The 21276-nt window shown below is 42.9% G+C and overlaps 5 protein-coding genes across 5 annotated transcripts; all 5 read left to right on the plus strand.

Moving 5' to 3' along the window:
- Nucleotides 1-1833: 1833 nt before the first annotated feature.
- Nucleotides 1834-5893, plus strand: EAE98_003297 (uncharacterized protein). The gene is made up of 3 exons (XM_038950917.1): nt 1834-3479; nt 3564-5323; nt 5379-5893. Exons 1-3 carry the CDS (start codon nt 3029-3031, stop codon nt 5622-5624), a joined length of 2457 nt encoding a protein of 818 aa, XP_038812381.1. The 5' UTR covers nt 1834-3028; the 3' UTR covers nt 5625-5893.
- A 910-nt stretch (nt 5894-6803) lies between these two features.
- Nucleotides 6804-8521, plus strand: EAE98_003298 (uncharacterized protein; the record flags this gene model as incomplete). The annotated part of the gene is made up of 2 exons (XM_038950918.1): nt 6804-7270; nt 7327-8521. The coding sequence occupies 2 exons, from the start codon at nt 6804-6806 to the stop codon at nt 8519-8521; spliced, it is 1662 nt and encodes a 553-aa protein (XP_038812382.1).
- Nucleotides 8522-11588: 3067 nt separating this feature from the next.
- On the plus strand, nt 11589-12878 carry EAE98_003299 (uncharacterized protein; the record flags this gene model as incomplete). Its single annotated transcript, XM_038950919.1, has 6 exons — nt 11589-11661; nt 11717-11895; nt 11953-12061; nt 12111-12342; nt 12414-12747; nt 12822-12878. 6 exons carry the CDS (start codon nt 11589-11591, stop codon nt 12876-12878), a joined length of 984 nt encoding a protein of 327 aa, XP_038812383.1.
- A 3191-nt stretch (nt 12879-16069) lies between these two features.
- On the plus strand, nt 16070-16870 carry EAE98_003300 (uncharacterized protein; the record flags this gene model as incomplete). Its single annotated transcript, XM_038950920.1, has 3 exons — nt 16070-16147; nt 16290-16600; nt 16693-16870. The coding sequence occupies 3 exons, from the start codon at nt 16070-16072 to the stop codon at nt 16868-16870; spliced, it is 567 nt and encodes a 188-aa protein (XP_038812384.1).
- Nucleotides 16871-18514: 1644 nt separating this feature from the next.
- Nucleotides 18515-21118, plus strand: EAE98_003301 (uncharacterized protein; the record flags this gene model as incomplete). Its single annotated transcript, XM_038950921.1, has 3 exons — nt 18515-18959; nt 19055-19851; nt 19902-21118. 3 exons carry the CDS (start codon nt 18515-18517, stop codon nt 20592-20594), a joined length of 1935 nt encoding a protein of 644 aa, XP_038812385.1. The 3' UTR covers nt 20595-21118.
- Nucleotides 21119-21276: the final 158 nt, after the last annotated feature.

The following is a 21276-nucleotide window of genomic DNA, read 5'->3' on the forward strand; positions in this document are numbered from 1 at the left end:
ATAACGAAGATGATGATAGAAGATGAAGTGGGAAGAATAATGACATATGAATTGGATGAGAAGCGACTACGAACAAAGCGGTATGAAGATAGTGCGTTCTGTGGAATTTAATCATTGGAGGGAAGGATCAATCGGAATTGCATTTTAAGTGGCATTCGAGAAGAGATTTCATAGTATGGTTGAGAGGTGGAGGGATGTGGTGTGGTGTGGTGTGGTGTGGTGTGGTGTGGTGTGGTGTGGTGTGGTGTGTAGATAGATGGATGAATATCTTTATCTTACCTACCTACCTAGGTATATATACATGCATAGATAGAGAAATATAAATATATGAATATACCTATGAATATACCTATGAATATACCTATGAATATACCTATGAATATGTTGTTTATAAATTAAGAAGTAAGTCATTTGTACAGAGTTGAGTATTTGATGGTTGGAGATAATTGAATTTGGATTTGGATTTGGACTTGGTGTATGTGTATGTGTTGGTGTATGTGTATGTATTGATGTATATGTATGTGTGTGTGTTTGTGAATATGGTGTGGAGCTAGATTTCTGGTTTGAAGAGTTTGGGATCGGAATTGGAATTGGAATTGTAGTTTATGGGAACTGAGGATTTGGGGGGAGGGAGGAGTAGAGTGGAGTGGAGTGGAGTGGGGATCGGGAGGGGGATCGGGAGGGGGATCGGGAGGGAGAGGAGTGAGGAGGAGGGGTGTGCGTAGATGGGTGTATTGTGTTGTATTGGATTCCTTAGGGGAGGGGACTTGGAAGGGGGGAAGGGTGGATGGGGATGGGGATGGAGATGGGAATGAGTATGAGGATGAGGATGAGAGGAAATAGGAAGGGCTTGGGAGTGGATTGATGAATAAGTTGGTGGAGAGATCAAAGGGGCTGGAAGAAGGAGAGGGAGAGGGAGAGGGAGAGGGAGAGGGAGAGGGAGAGGGAGAGGGAGAGGGAGAGGGAGAGGGAGAGGGAGAGGAGAGGGAGAGGGAGAGGGAGAGGAAGGGAAAGAAGGAGAAGGTTTGTATGGATGAGTGAGGGGTGTTGGGTGATTAGATGAGATGATATGTGATTGAGATTGAGATTGAGATAAGATGGAGGTTGGGAAATAGGAGATGGGAAATATATGAGGGACGGGAGGAGGAGGTGAGTAAATGAGTGCCTAATCTAACGACCTTGGGAGATGTAGAGTATACGGAGAGGGAGAGAGAGGGAGAAAGTAAATAGCAAACAGGATAAGAGGTATTTCGAGGTATTTCGAGGTATCGAATGAGTATGCTGTTGTATATGGCGAGATTCAAGAAGTTGAGATTAAGAGTTGAGATAAGAAGTGAGATTAAGAAGTTGAAGGTTAAGAAGTTGAGATTAAGGCAGTTGAGGTTAAAAGTGAGATTAAGAAGCTGAGATTAGACGTGAGCTTAAGAAGTTGAGATTAAGGAAGTGCGATTAAGAAGTTGAGATTACGAAGGTTGAGATTAAGAAGTTGAGATTAAGAAGTTTGAGATTCAGAAGTTGAATTAAGGAAGTTGGAGAGAGAAGGGAAGAGAGAATCGGAATGAGCTGAGAGGGGGATGTGCACAAAAGAGATATTGATGAAGAGGTGGGTAGGATGATTAGAATTACTGAGTGAAAGTTGGAAGTTGAAAGAATACTCCTAAGATAGGGAAGAATTGAGGAGAGATGAGTTTGCTAATGAGGAGAGTGATGTGGAGGAAAAGAAATAGGAATAGAGAAAGAGGCAATAAAACCATGAAGTTTATATAGCCGAGTACTAGCGCAGAAGAATGAGAATGAGAATGAAAATAAGGAGAGCTTATATGAATACTTGAGATGAATAGATGTATATATATATCCAAATATTTACAAAACCACATCGAAGTAAATATCTAAAAACAAATGAAAACAAATTTTGTATCTGATATTCCGTATCTATCTCGAGGCCTAGGATCTCCGCATTATCGTTATTGTTGTAGTTCATACATATGGATGTACCAGGTATTTTTCAATACAATTCAATTCAATATCACTACCTACCTGGATATCATAAAATCTGCCCAGCCATTCATCAGAAGTGGCTGAATCTTTAAAACTAGGTAGGTAAGGTTGGAAGGTTGCGAGGTACCTAGATGAGTGAGTGAGTGAGTGAGGCACGGAAATGCGCCTCGCCTACCATTAGGCAAGGTCACAAAACCACCATGTCGTTTCATTCCATCATCTATCCACCTCCCTAGCTATTTATTTTCCCAAAACGCAACAAAACATCTTCTTCCCTAATGCAATTCCCAAATAGATGGGAATTGATCGTCGCTCACGATTCCAATTGTAGATAAATCTCTTTCGGGATGGGATGTTAATTATATGGTGATTTAGAGATGTTCTATGTTTACCTATCATTGTGTTTTGAGATTGTGGTGCGAAACGCGTATGATATCCTGGATGGATGAACGAATGAACGAATGAATGAATAGGGAGAGCCAACTTGTCACCAACAATTTTCAGCAGGTTTGGGTTTTCTGCGGCTCAGTGGTTTGGGGGCGATTTTTGGGTAGAGATTGGAGTTACAATATTGTAACCTATTGACGAAGGAGAGGCACAGCTTGATGGTGTGGTGGGGTGCGGTGTGGTATTGTTTGTTCGTTTGTTTATGATTATGCTTTTTCTTGATTCGACGAGTCGCGCAGATACATACATTATTCTGTATTTGTTTGCGATTCTTGATGCTTTCTTCTTCTTCAGTGTTTGCAATATGTCTATGTTTATCATTTCAATTAAATTATCGAGATTGATCAGCGCGGAAGCCCGCATTGTTATTCTTGATTGCATATCCGTGTGTACATGATTGGCTGGTTGGAGTTGTAGGCCTCAAAATTGTAGCAGGTATTAGGGCAGCGTTTAGCTCTAGAATCTTGCCTGCTTTTTATTGATGGAGGGGTGCGGTATCATGCATGTATTGCATGAATCAGCCTTTCCGCAGCATGCTTGAGGGTGGCCGTTTGGAAGGCCTCGTTGAAGGGAAGAGAGGTAGATGGACATGTCAGTTGAAAGATCGAGGTACAAATATGATGGGATAACCTCTTGTTCAGTTTTTGTTCACAGCAGATTTCCTTGTATGAATTTTGTTTCTACTATTCTGAACAGTATATCTTTTCAACGCAATCAAGCGACACAGCAATCAGATTCTATCTACAGTCGGCAACTTCTTAGACACGAAAGAGCTTCTCGACACCCAGGCAATATGTCTTCCTCTCGTGGATCATCTGTCGCTGTAGATGATGAGAGCTTTCACGATAGTCCAATCACTCCTCAGAGCCCAATTCCCAAAGATGAGCTGAAGACTACATCTTCTCTCAAAGGTCTACAAACAGAGGAGCAGCAACGTGTTCTTGACACCGTTGCACACTTGAGAAAGTGTGGCCTCGAGAATACTCTGCCCCTTCCACAACTGGTCGTTTGTGGTGACCAATCTGCTGGTAAAAGTAAGTACAACAATTTATCTTTCGAGTTTTGGTAATTTTAGATGTATTTTGCGTTAGAAAGCATGCTGAACTTTACACCCACAGGTTCGGTTCTCGAGGCATTGACCGAAATCCCTTTCCCGAGAAATGACAATCTATGTACTCGTTTTGCAACTGAGATTAGTCTCCGCAACGCTGACACGAAAACACTGACTATCAAGATTATTCCGGATGATGAGCGGCCATCTAAAGAGCAGACCATGATTAAGGGGTTTGTGGAAAGCATCACAGATTTTGATGAACTTCCTCGAATCATGGATCTAGCCATGGAAGCTATGGGTATAAGTGCTAATCTCGACCCGAATGCTCCACCACGGGCATTTGCGAGAGATGTCCTGAGCATTGAATATTGTGGCCCAGATTGTCCCCAGCTGACTTTGGTCGATCTTCCGGGTTTGATCGCCTCTGAAACTGTCGAGGCAACAGCTGCAGATGTTGAAACAGTCGCAGCCATAACAGAGCATTACATAAAGCAGCCTCGAACAATTTGCCTTGCTGTTGTCTCTGCAAAAAACGACGTTGCGAATCAGCAAATCTTGAAGAGAGTGAGGGCCCACGATCCTCACGGGGATCGCACTCTTGGTATCATCACTAAGCCAGATACTCTTGATAAAGGCTCTGGAAATGAGAAAGCTTTCATCAGCTTGGCGAAGAACGAGAATGTCAGATTTAGACTGGGTTGGCACGTGGTAAAGAATCGAAGATACGAGGAGAGAGATTTTTCTCTAATGGAACGTAACATGGCGGAAGATTCTTGGTTTCGTGCCTCCAACTTCAAGACTTTGTCGAGAAATCACATCGGCATCGAACGATTGCGTGGTCGTTTGGCCGCTCTATTGTTCCAACACATCAAAAAAGAACTCCCTCAGCTCCGTCGTGATCTTGAAACGCAACTCGCCACTGCAAGTGAACAACTCGGGTTGCTCGGCGATGCTAGATCTACACCTTCTGAGTGTCGAGCATATCTGGTACAGCTCAGCACCGATGTCCAAAAAATCTGCGCCGCTGCGGTTGATGGACATTATGAAGGGCGATACTTTCAATGTGAAGTTAACTCCGAGTTCAAACTCGATCAGAAAGCAGCCCTTCGTCGTATGCGAGCTTGTGTTCAAACGATGAACTCTCAATTCACGGAAGTAGTGCGTAGAAAAGGTCACAAATACCAGATCGACAATTCTGTAGGCGCACAATCGACTAGAGGAACGATGGAAGCAGAAGAAGCAGTTGAAAAAGGCGAGCCTGAAAGACTTACGAAGAAGGAGGGTCTGGATTGGGTGAGGCAGGCACTCACTAGGACTCGTGGAAAGGAGCTTCCAGGCAACTACAACCCTTCACTAATTTCAGAGCTGTATTGGGAGCAATCCGTGAAATGGGAAGAGCTCGCCGCACAACACATTGAACGAGTGTCCGATGTGTGCACCGAGTTCCTCAAGAACTTACTTCTAGAAATGACCCCAAGAGACGTTGAATCACGCTTGTGGTCATCCCGGATCGAGGACGAGTTGAGAAATCGCAATGCTGCCGCCAGTCGAGAGTTGGATAACTTGATTGTAGACAACATGAACCATCCCATCAACTACAATCATTATTACACCGATACGATTAAGAGCCGCCAGGAAGAACGAGCAAATGCAGAACTCGAAAAATGTTGTCAGGATGCTTCCGCCGGGGTTGAGACATCTGAAGGAGTGCAGCTAGGTCCTGTGATCCAAAAATTGAAGGAAAGCCTCTTCAAGAGCACCGAGAAAGATATGGAAGTCGTTTCATGCGAAGCGGCTTTGGATTGTGTCATGGCAATCTACAAGGTCCGTTTCCTTTCACTCAGATTCATTTACCAAATATCGACTAATGTGTCTCTAGGTCCTTCAAAAGGTTTTCATCGCAAACGTGACTACGCAAGTAGTCGAGCGTCACATTGTTCGCGGCTTGGAACGCATTTTCGACCCTGTTGCTGTCAACAAGATGTCTGACCAAGATGTCGAGGCGATTGCTAGTGAACCAGGCCAAGCCAGACAAGAGAGGGCATATTTGGAGGACCAGATTAAAAAGCTTGGAGAAGGAAAACGAATTTTCCGAACGATCATGAGCGGTGCGACTACACTCTAGGACGTCGAGCGGTATTTGACTACATGTGAGGGAGGATTGTGAGATGCGGCTGGTGCGAAGTGGGTGTTGCGGGTAGAGTGGAAGGAAGAATAGTGCCGGCGAATACCGTACCGCGGGAGTACATTTCCTTTTTGCTTCGACAGTGATCGTTGTACTACTGGATATCTACCTTTATTATTATCGTTATTGTAGCTTTTCATGCCTCATTAGTAGGTTGGTGCAACATTATGATTTTTCATCTTTGTTAAAGTGCGATGAGTGATAAGATTTGAGTGATTTAAGTGATATAAAGAAGGTTATATAAATCAATCAAGTTGCTATCTGAGAGGATCTTGAGAGTGGAAAGGTCTTAACATTAAGGAATGAGTTGATATACTGCGTATTAACCACACTGCGTATCAACTACACTATATACAGCTAGGCTAGTGCTAACTTTTCTGTACAAAGTATCTACAGTGGACCAAGTCTACGGTGTAGACGACTTCCAACGCTTATTTATATTCTCCAAGAGTCCCCAGCCTCGAGCCAGCATGCCTTGAAGACTCCACGGACCCATTCTTCCGACAGTCACTCACCCTGATCCGCATCGTTCGTTCCGCATCTTTTCGGTCCCAGCTGGGGTACATTGCCACATCACTCGCTGATTGGTCCAAATATCTTCAGATCCGCGGTATAAGGCTGATAAGATAAGATTCCCGTGATTCCTTCGCAAAAACCTTCTAGGTTTGTTATCGGATTAGTCAGTCGCAAAGCTTCTTGCCGTGGGAACCGCTCTTTTTCCTGTTTGGGACACTTCTCTTACCCTGCTTGGGCGTTGGGGTGCGTGGAATCGGTGGATGCAAGATGTCACCACTCTGTACGTACAAGCACTGGAGAATTGATTAATTGGGATTGGTAACATGGATATATATTCGTCATTGAGAGGATCCCTTGTGTTTATTTTCGTAAGTGGAGTCTTTTTTTTCTGGATTGTTTGGGTAAGTGGTCGAAGTGTAACTGCGGTGATTGTTTTGCGCATTTTATTTCATATCATTTCGAAGATGCGTTTCCTAGTTCTTGTCTATTTTTCTGGGATTGGTTCTCGGTGGTTGCGCTTTTTGTGAAGTGTGAAATCGCAGAGAATCTCGAGATTGTAGGGAAGATATAATAGTGAGGTGAACAAAAGAAAAGAAGCATACGATGCTCAATTCCGATACCGAGACGGAAATCGAGGGGGATTTTTTGGCGCGGGAGGTAGAGAAGGAGGAGAGAACAATGGGGAATCCAAACGCCACTTCAATGCTGGATCACGATGGAGAAACGACAGATGTCGAGACGCCACCTCGACGGCCAAGTTCGCAATTGTCTAGACCGCACTCGCATTCGCCGTCCGAGATTCAGACAATTCCTGTCGCTGATCACGAGAAAAGTTCGGGTCCGAATGAGAGTCGGGGTGAGAGAATATTGGTGGATTGGGATGGGGATGATGATCAAGGGAATCCGCGGAATTGGTCGACGTTGTATAAGAGTTGGATAACGTTTCAGTTGGGGATGTTGGCTTTGAGTGCGAGTTTGGGGAGTAGTATTATTAGTCCGGCGGGGAAGACGATTGCGGCGTATGTTGGTGTTGGATCGGAAGTTAGTGTGTTGAGTATTAGTCTGTACATGTAAGTTTTGTTTTGCTTTTTTGAAATGATGAGGGTACTGATACATTTCAAAATAGATTGGGATTCGCATTTGGACCACTTTGCTGGGCGCCAATATCTGAGCTTTGGGGAAGAAGATGGAGTATGTTACCCCCACTATTTTGTCTGGGACTGTTTTCCATTGGAACGGCTACAAGTACAAACGCGGCATCGATTTTTATAACGAGATTCTTTGGAGGATTATTCGGATCGGCACCTGTTTCGAATGTTTCTGCAGCGTTGGGAGATATGTGGAGTCCTAAAGCTCGAGGAACGGCTGTTACATTCTATGCAGTGGCAGTTGTAGGTGGACCGACACTAGGACCTTTGATCGGAAGTGCCTTGCTTGTGAATCCACATTTAGGATGGAGATGGACGGAATATCTCGAGGCGATTTGGGTATTTACAATGTTCGGATTGTGTTTGATCTGTCTTCCCGAAGTCTATACCCCCGTCCTACTCAAGAAGAAAGCCGCTCGTCTTCGCAAAGAAACAGGCAATAATGCCTATTATCATCCACATGAAGAAATCAAACTCGATGCCAAGACCATTGTCACGAAGCACTTTTCGAGACCCCTCCTAATGCTTACTACAGAGCCAATGGTTACCTGTATAGCATTCTACGCCTCCTTCGTTTACGCGATCCTCTACCTCACTCTAGAAGTCTTCCCCATCGTCTTCTCCGATAACCGCGGCTGGTCCCCCGTCATAGCTTCACTCCCTTTCCTCGGCCTCTTCGTCGGAGTCAATTTAGCCGTCGTAGTCAATCTTGGCAATCAACCTCGCTACGCGCGTATTGTCGACGCAGCAGGTGGACGTCCCGTTCCCGAAGCGCGTCTCGCCCCCATGGCACTCGGAGGCATCTTATTCGCAATCGGACTTTTCTGGTTCGGATGGACGGCTGCGCCAAATATTCACTGGATTCTCCCAGTTATAGCTTCGGTATTCATCGGCGCTGGGTTTAATATTATTTTCCAACAGTGTATCAATTTTCTCGTTGATACTTATGCATTGTACGCGGCGAGCGCGGTAAGTGCGAATACTTTCCTGAGAAGTATTCTGGCGACTGGCTTTCCGTTGGCGGCGGGCCCAATGTTTAGGGCTATGGGGGTAGGGCCAGCAATGAGTGTACTAGGGGGAGTCGCTACTCTAGCGATACCGGTGCCGTTTTTGTTTATGAGGTATGGAGTTGCGTTGAGGAGGAAGAGTAAATTCGCCCCTTTTAAGGATTAGATGATTTGGGGATAAAGGGGATGTGGGGGATGAGGAGGTGACTGTATATATATACATATATATCTTAATGTTAGTACATAAAATGAAATACATATATAAATCCGGAAATAAGAAATATAACTCTCGTTTTCAGTGATACACGAATCCGAAGAATAAATTGATTGTATCGTCCCTGCTTCTTTGGAATACTTGTTCATTAACTCTTGATTCAAATCTGTGGATATCGAAGTAATCAGCCTGACCGCAGTACACTAACTATCTTTTCTCCCTCTATAATATAAACTGAGCAGTAAACTTGTCATCTCATCACCGCTAGAAAACATTCAAGAAAATTAACTATATTCCCGTGATGACGTCTAGATATCTATTTAATATCTCTTGTGCTTCTCATGTTGTGAATTTTATTTTGAGGTTGAATGATAGAGATTGAATTAGTGAGGAGATTGAGAGATTAAAAGATTGAGAGATTAAAAGATTGAGAGATTAAAAGATTGAGAGATTGAGAGATTGAGAGATTGAGAGATTGAGAGATTGAGAGATTGAGAGATTGAGAGATTGAATATAGATGTGGATATGGATGTGGATATAGATATGGACTTGGATATAGATTTGCTGGTATGGGTTTATATATAAGAGAAGTTTGGAAGTTTGGATTGAATGTATAGAGTGGATTGAAGTTGGAATGGAATGGAGTGGGATGAAAGATGAGTAGGTTTTGAGTAGGTAGGTAGTGTTTAGTGGAAGGTTTGTTATGTGTGTGTTTTGGATATATTTAGTTGGTGGTTGGTAGAGTGATATGTGATATGTGATAGTATAGTGTGAGGTAAGGTGGAATGGGATGGAGTGGGATGGGATAGGATGGGATGGGATGGGATGGGATAAGGTGTTTGAATTATATTGGGATTGGGTTGAGATTGGATTGAGGCTGGATTGAGGCTAGAGTTGGAGTTAATAGTATTGGTTATAGCTGTATTATTTTTAGTGATATCCTTATGGTATTATTATCAGAATATTATATATACATTGTCTCAAAATGATCACATTGATATCATCATCCGATCAAATCAAAAAAAGAATAAACCATCTTGTCGCTTCATACTATCGCGGAGATCTTCCCCCTCCCACTCCCATCAAAAGTGCCATACGCCTTTTCCGCACGATATGACGGCGCGCCTTTCCTCTCTACTCGTACCCAGCCAGGGTTAGTGGATCCGAACTTGGTAGTGCTTGATTCGATCAAGCGCGATATGAAATGTTTGAAATGTTTTCTCCATCTTCAATTCCGAAACTAAAATTGTTTGGAAAGATGTGGTTGTTCTTTGGTTTGACTGTGGAGATCATGCATCGATGCTATCAGAGAGGACTCACGAATTTGACTTAACTTATGTAATACTTGAAACTGCTTCGGAGATTGACTTCGCGGTGTTCACATCTGGTGAAATTCGTGAATCTCCATGCGGGCTTGTGCTTGTGGAGAGAAAAGACGGAAACTTGGAGGTTGTTTTTGATGCTGAGGGTCTTCAGGGTGTCTTGGAAATCACAAAGACTGGATGCCCATGGAGTGTTGAAGCGCAGTAAGACTTGCTATTGAACTCAAGGAAGATTGGATGCGACTCGTGTGGGAACTAGTCGAAGAAACAGACGAAGAAACTCCAGCCCATACGATATTCCTCCAAGAATCCAAACTCGGCAAAGTTGGTGATGGGCTTTGAAAAGCTTTCTGCATCCCGAAAAAGTTCTCTTATACTGCACTGGTAAACTTACCGGAACTCCTTCATTACGGAAAGGGAAGATTGAACCCGGGGTCTGCAGTCCGGGTTTCTTGTTGCAGGATTAGAAGTTGTCTATGTGATGATTATAAGCCGAAAGATTCATAGCTAGGCTTTCTTCGTGTTGCGGAGTATTCTATTACCTTTGCTAATGAGAAAACGGGGAAGAGGTGTCATGAATTAGATAAATCTTATCCGCTGAGTGTACAAGGTGGGAAGACAGATGATGATAGACTTAGCTATAACGATTCCAGAGGCTTTCCGCTCTATGATTTGGCAAACACAAATCGTTCGGGAATCGTTACAGCAACTTCGATCCCAATAGCCGTGGATGCTTCGCTGAAGTGAGTTTCAAATGCTTTCGGTATCGCCACAGAAAGGCCAGAAATCGTGGAAAGTGGAGAGCAAAGAGAAAACGGGTTGGTCATGGGACGTCTGTTTAGAGCTGTGCTCAGTTCCTATGTGGATGATCACAACTATCCATATAAATTCTTCAGTTAGCTAGCACACAAAGCTCCGAACAATGAAATCATGGATTTATGTCTTAGTCATCACAACCGCATAGGAGGAGATTGACGGATTCAAAGAGACTGCAGAGAATAAGACGCTACAAGGTGAAGAATATAAAGCCATAAGCGCGAAATTAAATCAGTGTCTCATCTAGAATAAATAGAAGTTATTGATGTAGATGAGAGGCTTTTCAAAGCTGTGAACACGCTTATGAGCAATATTCTGGGAAGTGTTTGAGTCAATGTTCGAGGATGGTTCAGGGATTATCATATTGGAGAGAGGGTGATTGATGAGCACATTTGGTTTGTTGGTCAGAGGGGCTACGAAGAATTTAGGAGGGCGTAGGACATAAAATGGACGATGGGGTTTTTTTTGCTTGATATCAAGGATGGATGCTTAAGAACGGGTCAGAGTGTAATCAGTGAATTTTTAGGGTTTATTCTAAAATTCAACCCTAGATGTTTGAAATTCAATAATTTAATGCATTACGAAGCTAGAATGTTGTTTAGCATTGCACAGTTCTCTAAAGGTATCACTCAGACTTCCCCAAAAGCTTGTGTAGCACAAATAGTGGGGCACCCCTGAACTCAAAGCAAGTAATCCGACATATCGCTCGCTTAACCTTCTTCGAATCATTCCCCGCATTGTACACTTCACACCGGCATATAATATACCCGAAATGACCTCTCGTTTTATACTTGAACCATCTTTTCAAAACTGCTTGAAATTCTTGGAGTATATTGCAATAAGATCTTTGAAAAAACATCGTATCTTCAAACAACGAAACGATGGCGCCAAAAAACTTGCTGGAACTGTTGCGGTCGAGGACGGTGGTCGATTGCGATACCATGGAATTTGAGGGTGAGATCGCTTGTATGAATCGGTATATACAATTTTTTCTGACGATAAATTACAGTTGCAAAATCTCTTGGTCCTTTCACAGATTGTACTTCCAACCAAGCAATTGCATTTTTCGAGCTTCAGAAACCGGAAAACAAAAAACTTCTCCAAGAGACAGCGGAAACTACGGACGAACTACTGAAAACGCAAGAGTACCAAGATGTGAAGTTCTCAGAGCTAGCAGTCGAAGTTGCGGTATGTGGAATCGACTTGAAATGTAGATGAATATGAAGAGCTTACTTAGCTGCTTAGATGGTCAAATTACAACTTGCAATTGCGAGCGTAGTCACGGGGTTTGTTCACGTTCAGACGAATCCTTATCATTCGTATGGCACCGAAGAAATGATTCAAGATTCACGAAGTATTTCTTTACTTTTCCTTGAGATATTGACAGAGACTAAACTATCCAGGGATAATTTCCATTTTTAGACATCTCGATCCAAACTTTGACACTAATCGAATTTGCCTGAAGATACCAAGCACATGGGAAGGACTCCAAGCATGCAAACGTTTAGAAAGAGAAGGAATAAGAACATTAGCCACTACCCTTTTTAGTATCGAGCAGGCAGCTTTGGCTGGAGAGGTCCAGTGCACTTATGTTGCACCTTATGTTAATGAATTGAAAGTTCATTTCGATGCGGGGTATATATCCACCCATTTCTGTTTGAAATCGGATCATTATGATTGCATTTCAAAAGACTAACCAGAATCAGATTCACGGATACCAATAAAGCGCATCAGCTCTGCTTCGAAATTCAACAATACTACAGCAAGAATAATCTCCGGACAAAAGTACTACCAGCTAGTCTAACGAATATCGATGAGATTATGACGCTAGCGGGTGTAGATCATATCACGATTGCGCCAGCGCTGTTGAGAGATTTAGCAGCTACAGCTGTGGAGGGCTATGCGGTGAAATCTCTGTTTGATGGAAATGAGCGGGAGGAATCTCAACCTACTGCGTTGGAGTTTGATAATGATGAGAGCTTGTGGAGGATAAGTTTTACGAGGAGCGGGAAGGGAGAGGCGGAAAGAAAATTGAGTCAGGTGAGTTTTTGTTGACAGATTTCCTTCAACTCACTTATGGTGTAGAACTCACTGATTTTTGATATTCTGTATAGGCCATAAATATCTTTTGTGATATGCAGACACAGTTGGAAGCGATGTTCAAGGACTAGAAAAAGAGCATATATGGTTTGATAAGAGTACTGTCAGACACAAGGATGCTGGACTGAGTGTTAATTCAAGCAATGTTAGGCTCAGCTCAATACTTCTAAAACGATAGTCAATTGTAATTTAAAAGCAATGTATTTTGCAAACTGCCCTCTTTGTGACCCCCACTAAATGAATTCATGGGCATAGGCTTCGATGAAAGGCCTTAGAACATGGATCTTCGAAATACCTTCTCTCAAGCATGAATAAATTCGTGGACCTCATCATCTATAAGAAGCGCACTTCCCGGGGGCTTAGGAAGTGTTCTTGTTTTGAGCGGAGAACAGTCATTGTATAACTAGTGATATGCCTTCCCTCGTTTGAAGCTCTCTCTAGCTAGCCTAGAGCATGACGAATATCGAACATGAGATCCATGAACTTCGGTGCTCACCCCAAAAACTGAGGAATTTCTGTTCGAAAGGTACGAATGTCATTGAAGCGAAGAGTAAAAGGAGAGCAACTCGTTCCACGAGGGAAGCTAGCGTTGTGACTTTTGCCAATGGGAGATCGATTTGAATTTAAATAGGGAGTCGGACTTCATTGATAAGCTTTTCTATGGTCTTTATATGGCTTGTCTACGAATGTGAGGACTCACGACTTTTTCGAGATACATCACTCTTGACACAGGCATCGAATTATACTGACATCTATTCCGTGTGACGGAAATCGAGATTATTAGAAGTTCAATTCGATTGCTTGTTCACTTTGACAAAGAGATCTCGAGGCAACAGTCTGGCGACTTTAATATCATTCCTAAAGACAAATTTAGTTTCTTCAGTCTACCTTATAAAATGAAGCAAAGTCAACTGAGCTTTCTGAAACAATTCGCTTCTGTTCTCTTTGCTCATTTAAGGTTATGAATCTCAATTCTTGTCCATTTGAGACGGGTGAATCTCAATTGTCCAGGCCCATTTGAAACTACGAAGCTACATTGTCTCAGCCCCACTGGGACTATGAGACTTCATTATATTAACTTACCTGATTCCATGGAATTAAATATCTAATCTCTTTCAGATGAACAAAAGCTAAATTACAAAAGATATTTGAACACCATAAGAACTCGTCTTTGAAAACAGCCTTCCGATTCATGTTTCCCACTAGTAACTTGTAACTTTTGCTTATCTTGTGCGAATAGCACAGATGATATAAAGTGAAAATCTGACAATCTTTGGAAAGAAACGGGAAAGTCAGAAAAGGCATATTTTAAACAAAATAGCATTCATTTCAGCTTGCTGCTTGAAAATGTTTCCAGCGTAGGAAAAAGGTTCGCTCGAGGCATCCCAATAACCCGGAAGCAAAATCCTATCTTCTGGATATTGGGTATCATAAGCTTGGAAGGGAGATGTGTATCTCAACGAGCTTATCCTCAGTACGTGCCGCAGATTGGATAATAAATGATGACCGGCTGACATTTTACTTGCATTCATAGGACAGACTTGAAGAAATTCCCATTGCTATAATCCGAGGTTTCAAGGCTTTCTTCGAAAAAGAATCTTTTCACAGAATTGTAGACCATTTTAGAGATTGCCAAGAAATAAATTATCGGTTTGCAGTATCCAGATCGCTTGTAAGATTGATCGACTCTACCGAATGATTGGATCAGAACGTTGTGCCACAAGTAAGATATGGATAGCGTTCTAGAACGGAATCTTACGGGGAAGATTAGCTGTGCCACAGATGACTCGATAAATGCTACCGTGAACTGACGTCTTTTCCATTCTTGCTACCTGGATACATTATAATACTTTACTTTACAGCAATTGTGTTCGCACCTTGCTACTGTGGAAAATAGAGTAGGGTGATCTGATCGTGGTTTCGATCCAATTATTCGATTCCTTCCGTTGTTATATCTGACACTTTTCTCTTCTGATCCGCGTTGACTATGACTATTGATAGAATTCATGATGTGTCACAGCTGAATATGGAGATGGATTGGATAGAATTATGCGATAAAATACTGCAGTCTTGTCGAAAAGTGAGGTTCAAATTGACCTATAAGAATTTATTATTCGTAACTGAGGCTGACCATATATCAGCCCATTCCCAGTCAGCACTTGTGTTACTGATATTGTGGCCTCAGGGGAAAAATGTATACCAGTGAAGACTTGTTGACAAAGAACTCCCATCCATTCAGCCTTGAAGTCAAGCTGTTTCTCTTAAAATTAGGATACCGGTAACGAATCATCCTAAATCTCATCGGTAGCATGCAAGGCTGCCACGGTTGACATGGGGTATTGGGGTTATTTCCAGGCCAAAAGATTCTTTCAACCAATATCAGAGTTCTAATGAGGTCTCACCATACATGGGACGACAACTAGAAGAGTCTTCTATCGTGTTGAGTGGAAGATAGCCCGGATACTCCATTGCCTTCCATGTAAGTAAGTACGTGCCAATAAAAGGCGGCGGTATCTTAAAACATTCACAATGCCCAGTGCTGCTTCAAAAATTATCCCAATTGCCAATGAGGTTGAAGAGGTTGCTTCTTCCCTCCTGCACTCTTCTACACTTCCAATAATCAGGCCTCGGATCCTTCAACTTCTTATGGTTTGATTCATTGTCCAGAGAGCCTCTCGAATTGTAACAACGCGCTTGGCATTTGCGACTTCAAGGATGATAGCAAAGCTGCGATACATCATGATGCATGGGAAGATAGATTGTGCCTCGAGTTACGTGCTAGGCTGTACTTGCGGCGTTGAGATTTATTGTGTCATTCAATGTTATTCAAGTATTCTTACTATGATGCAACATCCTCGTTTCGCATGCTCCAATCTCGCTTGTCTGTAAAAGCCTGATATGTTGAAGCTTCTGCTGGGAACGAGGAAACTTCTATGACTCTCCTGCTTTATACGGCACAGGAAGAACTCCTGGAGTCTTTCTGTCGACTCTGGGGCGTTCTCAGATAAGCCTCCTATGTCTAGATGGATATATTAGGTCCTGTCTCTCCTTCAATGAGACTATATCTTCAAACACTTCTCTTGATAACTTTAGGGCTTTGAACAGAACCTGATACAACTCCTCATTACCCGCAGATCTAAGAATTTTGACCACCATTTGCAATTTTTTCTTCACATGATCAACAACCTAAGGTCCTTCGAGATCTAGCTCTTAGAGACTTTACGCTACAAATTCAAGTTACATCTGCACAGTCATCAAAATTATGTCTTCGCGAAAGTCTAGACGCTCTCAAGTTGGTCAAAGTTCAAGCTCTAGAAATTCTAGACCCTCAGTACCCCAAGTGAGTCAAGGATACCCTTTTATTACCCACCATTTATTACCAGATTCACCTAAGCTCCCTATTGCAATCATGGTCATGGTCTGAGACACTTTCTGCAGCTCCTTCATTGCCTTCCACAGGCTACAGGGCTAACCTTTGACAGGATAGCACAGCTCAACTCATCGAGTCACTCAACACACACCGTGTAAATACGCTCACGGAGCTATGCAGAATTGAGCGAACAGCTGCAGCTTCCAATGAAGAGGAATTGCTTCTCATTCGAGATCCCTTGACCGCAGCTTGGACTTACTACGTCGCATCCCACAATCTATTCAATGAACTTCGCAATTTGACGCCAAACTACACCTTCAGCAACGATTTGCTCGATGATGCTAAATGGAGAGTGAGTAGCGATCTGAACAGCGACAGAAGTTGGAATTATGCCTGGTTGGTTTTGAGCAAAATACATGATGAGTAGGTCCTGGCCATTTATTCTGCGTGTCATTTATTCCGCGTGTCATTTGTGTGAGATGAGTTGAAAACATATATTGATCAATGCATCTTAGTGGGATGATACAAACACATGCTGAGAGCGAAGCGATTAAACCAGAAATGTGGGGAGGTCGATACCCAGAAGCCGAGGAGGCGGCTCAGCTCGCTGCATGCTTTGCGTATGAGTGGCAAGAAGCTCTGGATCAAATGTTGAGACATTGGGAGACTCCTCCAACTATTTCTGGATACTAATCTTCCTACTTGTGTATCCTTTAGGTACGATGAGCAAGTAAAATGACCATTATCAAATATAGTGGCCCAGGACACTTGTGGTATTGCGATACGCTTCCCCAAAATTCTCTTCTTAGTATTTTTGGTACCGGAATTTTGCTATGATCTTTGGGATTCTAGACGGTATACATTTTGGCGGCTCCTTTTTCTTTTGCGATTTCAAGTGGCATAGATGACACCCATAGTATCGCAGGCGAAGTGAACAGGTTCATCAGGGATTTCAAGTTTCAAAGGGGTGAAGGGACTATTTGGAGGCAGATTAAAATGGAACGCTGAATTTGTTTCATTGTTCTTCCTTCTATTCACATTCCATGGGCGAAAGCAGGTCTTGATTTATGGAGCCATTCGCATTTTGTGCAAACCAAAAAATAGATTAGATTTGAATTAGACTATTGTATTCTTCACAACATCCATTTCCAAATCAAGAACAACAATTAGACTCGACTGAAAGCCTAAAGAAGTGCAGAGCAGCGCAAATGACACCTCCCTCTAAAGAAAAGAGACAGAATGAATACGCGAAAACAATCATGTCAGCTCAAAACATGTATGCCACGCAGCTTTCCCGTACATTGAGAAAGAAAATCCTCTCGTAAAGTCAGGAAAGCCCTTGCCAAGCTATGAATGACGACTACACCACATCACGTCATCTGGAAAGCCATGCGAGTGCCTCATGAGCCTCATTTTCTCTTTATACCACGATACACGCCGCGCTAGCGGATACGCGCGGCACAATTCTCAGTATGTGACTTCATGTCATAATTAATCGTAATGATGACACCAAGAAGCCTATAAACGTGCGGATTTTGAGTAAGTCAAGACTCATACATAATCCAACGCTCCGAGTAAATGATGCATTAACACGGTACATATTGAGTGATAGGATGGATCAGAAGGGCTGTCTCAAGGTAGAAACTCACGCTATATGGGACTATGGGGGCATAAGCTCGGTACGAGACTGGACGTGATATACTTGTTTTCTGTACCTGGTTGAAACTTTAATGGTATAGCATCTCATTGGCCTAAGCGGTGTATAGTACAAACTCTCTGATCTGTGCTATGCTGAGATCTCGAGGCCGTAGAAAGACTGGATGGATTCATACAGCTCCTTGATTCGAAGGATGAGAGGTTCTACAATAGAGGCCTATTGTTCTAACCTGCTTAATACAATGTCAAACAAAGCTCTCTTTGACTATGTAGAACGATGGAACAGAAATTCCATCATATCGGCAAAATTCCATTGCTCAAAATATCTACCTTCCATTCAATGACTTTGCCTTCACTTCACTTCACTTAGAATTCATAAAGACTGTTTATGAATGATGACAACATAATCTTGAAATTACCATCGAGGTGACCACTAGATAATGATCAATTAATAAGTGAATACTGTAATCTGTGAATACTGTAATCTGTGAATTCACCTTCAATATATTTGACGCCTTGGCGCCTCATCCCTTACTATATCGTCCGAACACTCTCGAGGGCCAGAAAAAAACAATTTCCGCTAGTGAATCGATGGACAGAAAGCCAAAGGAACGTACCTAGGTATCTCCTACGCAAACCTTTTCCTTCAACCTTTCTTTTACAAAACAACAACCATCCAAGATGTTTCCCATCATGGTGTCCCCCGTCATCTCGTCTTCCGAGCCAGCCAAGGAGAGCAAACTTACCAGAGCTTGGAAAAGAGTATCTGGTGAATCTCAAGCAACCGATTCGAAATTGCCAGGCGAAAAAATTTCAATTGATTTGAGACGCACTTCAACGGTTAATTCTAAAGGAATGAAACCCCCTCTTGAACCACACAAAAGAAGTGCCAGCGTACAGCTGGAGACGACTACGAAGAAGATGGACACCGTTGGAGAAGAAGCCGCCGGTGAACTTGGGGGGTTTGGTGGACTTGGAATCAATTTCTATGATCATCTTGGTAACAAAATTGCGCCGCAGGCAATTGTACCTCCTGAAATACCCAGAAGTCAATCTCCTCAAATACCAAGGACTCAATCTCCTCGAGCGCCGGGTACTCAGAAGCCCATGTCGCCGCTTCCAAAGGGTACGTGCCTTCTTTTCTCCGTCATATATTGCCCTACATCGCTTTACCGCGAGAACCTACCTTGACAGAAGATTGATTGTTGTTCCATTCTACAGATCCGCCTGTAGTTGCACGATCACCTTTGGTAATTCGCGAATCCTTCACTCAAAACTTCAGCTTTCCTGAAAATCCGGACCCAGAAGCTATTGTCGATAGCGACGCTTTCCTTGGTAGTCTTCTCGAAAGAACCCTTCGCGAGCAATCCGAAGCTCTTTGTCCAAGTCCAACGGGGAGCAGGAAGAGCTCTATTCGCCTCAATACACCAAAGAGCATCCGTCAAGTCTCTGCTGCCAAGCCAATTACAACTTCTGGTCCCTTCGGAATGAGAAATTATACGGCACCAATGAATATAACTTCTTCGTCTGAGCTCACGTATACACCAACCCGAGGACCAAAGCTAGGTATCACAACATCATTACCACATTCGCGAATTTTGAGTTTGCGAACACCGAGCGTTACTGAATCAGAAGTGGCAGATTATTTTAATTCTGGAGTTATCAGTAAAGAAAATAGTGGTTTTACTCCCGAGTCAGTTACAAGTGAAACGCCGTTCCCACTAAATTCGAAGATTTACCGAATCCCATCATCCCCTACAATTGCCAAGCGCTCTTCCCGAAATAAGCCGTCTAAGCCACAACGTGGTGAGCTTTACTTCTTCGAACACGAACGGCAAAAGATTGAACAACTCGTTGCGCAAAGTGAAAATCGAAATTGTACAGAGCATCAAAATTGTGCCGATTGTATTGAGAAGGAATACGCATATTACGAGAACAGAATCATGTCTACTTCAATGCCCCCAGAACGTCGCCAACAGATCATGAAGGCCAATAGATCTATTCGCAATATCAAGAATGTGAGTTGAACTCCTTCTCTTGCTCTTCCGATTATGCTAACAATTCGCAGGAGCTTGAGAACCTTCTTGAAGATGAACTCATTACTTACGAGGTGTATGAGCTTATGGTTAGCAAACTTCCCTCGGAAAACAGCTTGAACTCGACCTCTTCCCCCGCTCCTCGTGCCAACGTTGCCGCTCCAGCACCAGTCGCTCCCGTCGCCGCATTCTCACAATTGAATGTCAACGATAACCCTCCACCATCATACCAATCTACTCCAAACCTTCCTCCCCGCGGACCAACCCAACCACCTGCTCGACCAGAAGTCGGACGCGCCACCGCTCTTTACCGTTATACCGAACCTGAAGACTGCAACTTCGATGTTGGTGATATTATTATCATCTACGAATACATGAATGATGATTGGTGGATGGGCAAGAATGAAAAGACTGGAAGAGAGGGTGTATTCCCATCGAACTACGTCCAGAAGCATCAAAACCAGTCTCCCCAGGGCGCCTATTATGGCAACGAGAAGGCCACATACAACCCATATGGCTCTCAACAACAAGGAATTGTACCACCCGGACCAAGCAACCCTTACAATAGCTCCGTTCCCCCAATGGCTGTCGCAGAACAACCTACCGAAGAAAAGTCTAGCAAGGGTGGAGAGATGGGTAAGAAGTTTGGTAAGAAATTGGGCAATGCCGCTATCTTCGGTGCTGGAGCTACGATCGGTGGAAACATTGTCAACTCGATTTTCTAAATATTATGGTTGTCATGCTTTTTGAAGTAAAGATTCTCCGACGTCTACATAACAATTACTCGGGGGAAAAAAAGACAGACTTTTCCTATCTCCAAGTATCGATAGGGGTTTGAACTATTTACAGCTGGCTTCTTCACTCTGGAGGGCCACAATTTTCGAGTCGGGAGTTTTCTTATATTACGGCAATGCATGTTTTGATTACAGTGTTGCTCTTCTCGGTTTCATATACTCGGAGTTCTGGTAGGAATTGAATCCTTTTCTGTATTCGCGGTCTTTGCGCCATCTATGAAAGGACTACTGGACTTTCTTAATATTGTGTTTTGGGATTCACATACAGATTACTTTCCGGTTGTACCTAGAGATACCTGGTTACTGAACAAAATGAATCTCTCTTTTCAATGATGAACATTCTACCAACATATCATTATGATACGTGCATTGTGATAGTTTCTCCTTTAAATTATCACTGAGCCACATCACGTGTAGATAGCGGATAGATAACGGAATTAGAAGTTGGTCGACGTCACTGTCGCTGTTGCCCCGCATTGCATAGAAGTTAGTGTTTGTCAATATCCCACCTATCCATGCTTTCATTCCTCCTTGTTCTTCCTCTTTACACTGATCAACAATTCCAAAAGACGCATTATCACATCAAAACTCAAGTCCTTCGAATATAACCATA

This window comes from Botrytis deweyae (genome assembly GCF_014898535.1).
Source record: "Botrytis deweyae strain B1 chromosome Unknown BDEW_006, whole genome shotgun sequence".
Taxonomy (NCBI): Eukaryota; Fungi; Ascomycota; class Leotiomycetes; order Helotiales; family Sclerotiniaceae; genus Botrytis; species Botrytis deweyae.

Coding starts and splice junctions, on each gene's coding strand:
- EAE98_003297 (XM_038950917.1), top strand. CDS start 3,029: ATGGACATGTCAGTTGAAAGATCGAGGTACAAATATGATGGGATAACC. Junction 3,480..3,563: donor TGACCAATCTGCTGGTAAAA/GTAAGTACAACA, acceptor TTACACCCACAG/GTTCGGTTCTCGAGGCATTG. Junction 5,324..5,378: donor GTGTCATGGCAATCTACAAG/GTCCGTTTCCTT, acceptor ATGTGTCTCTAG/GTCCTTCAAAAGGTTTTCAT.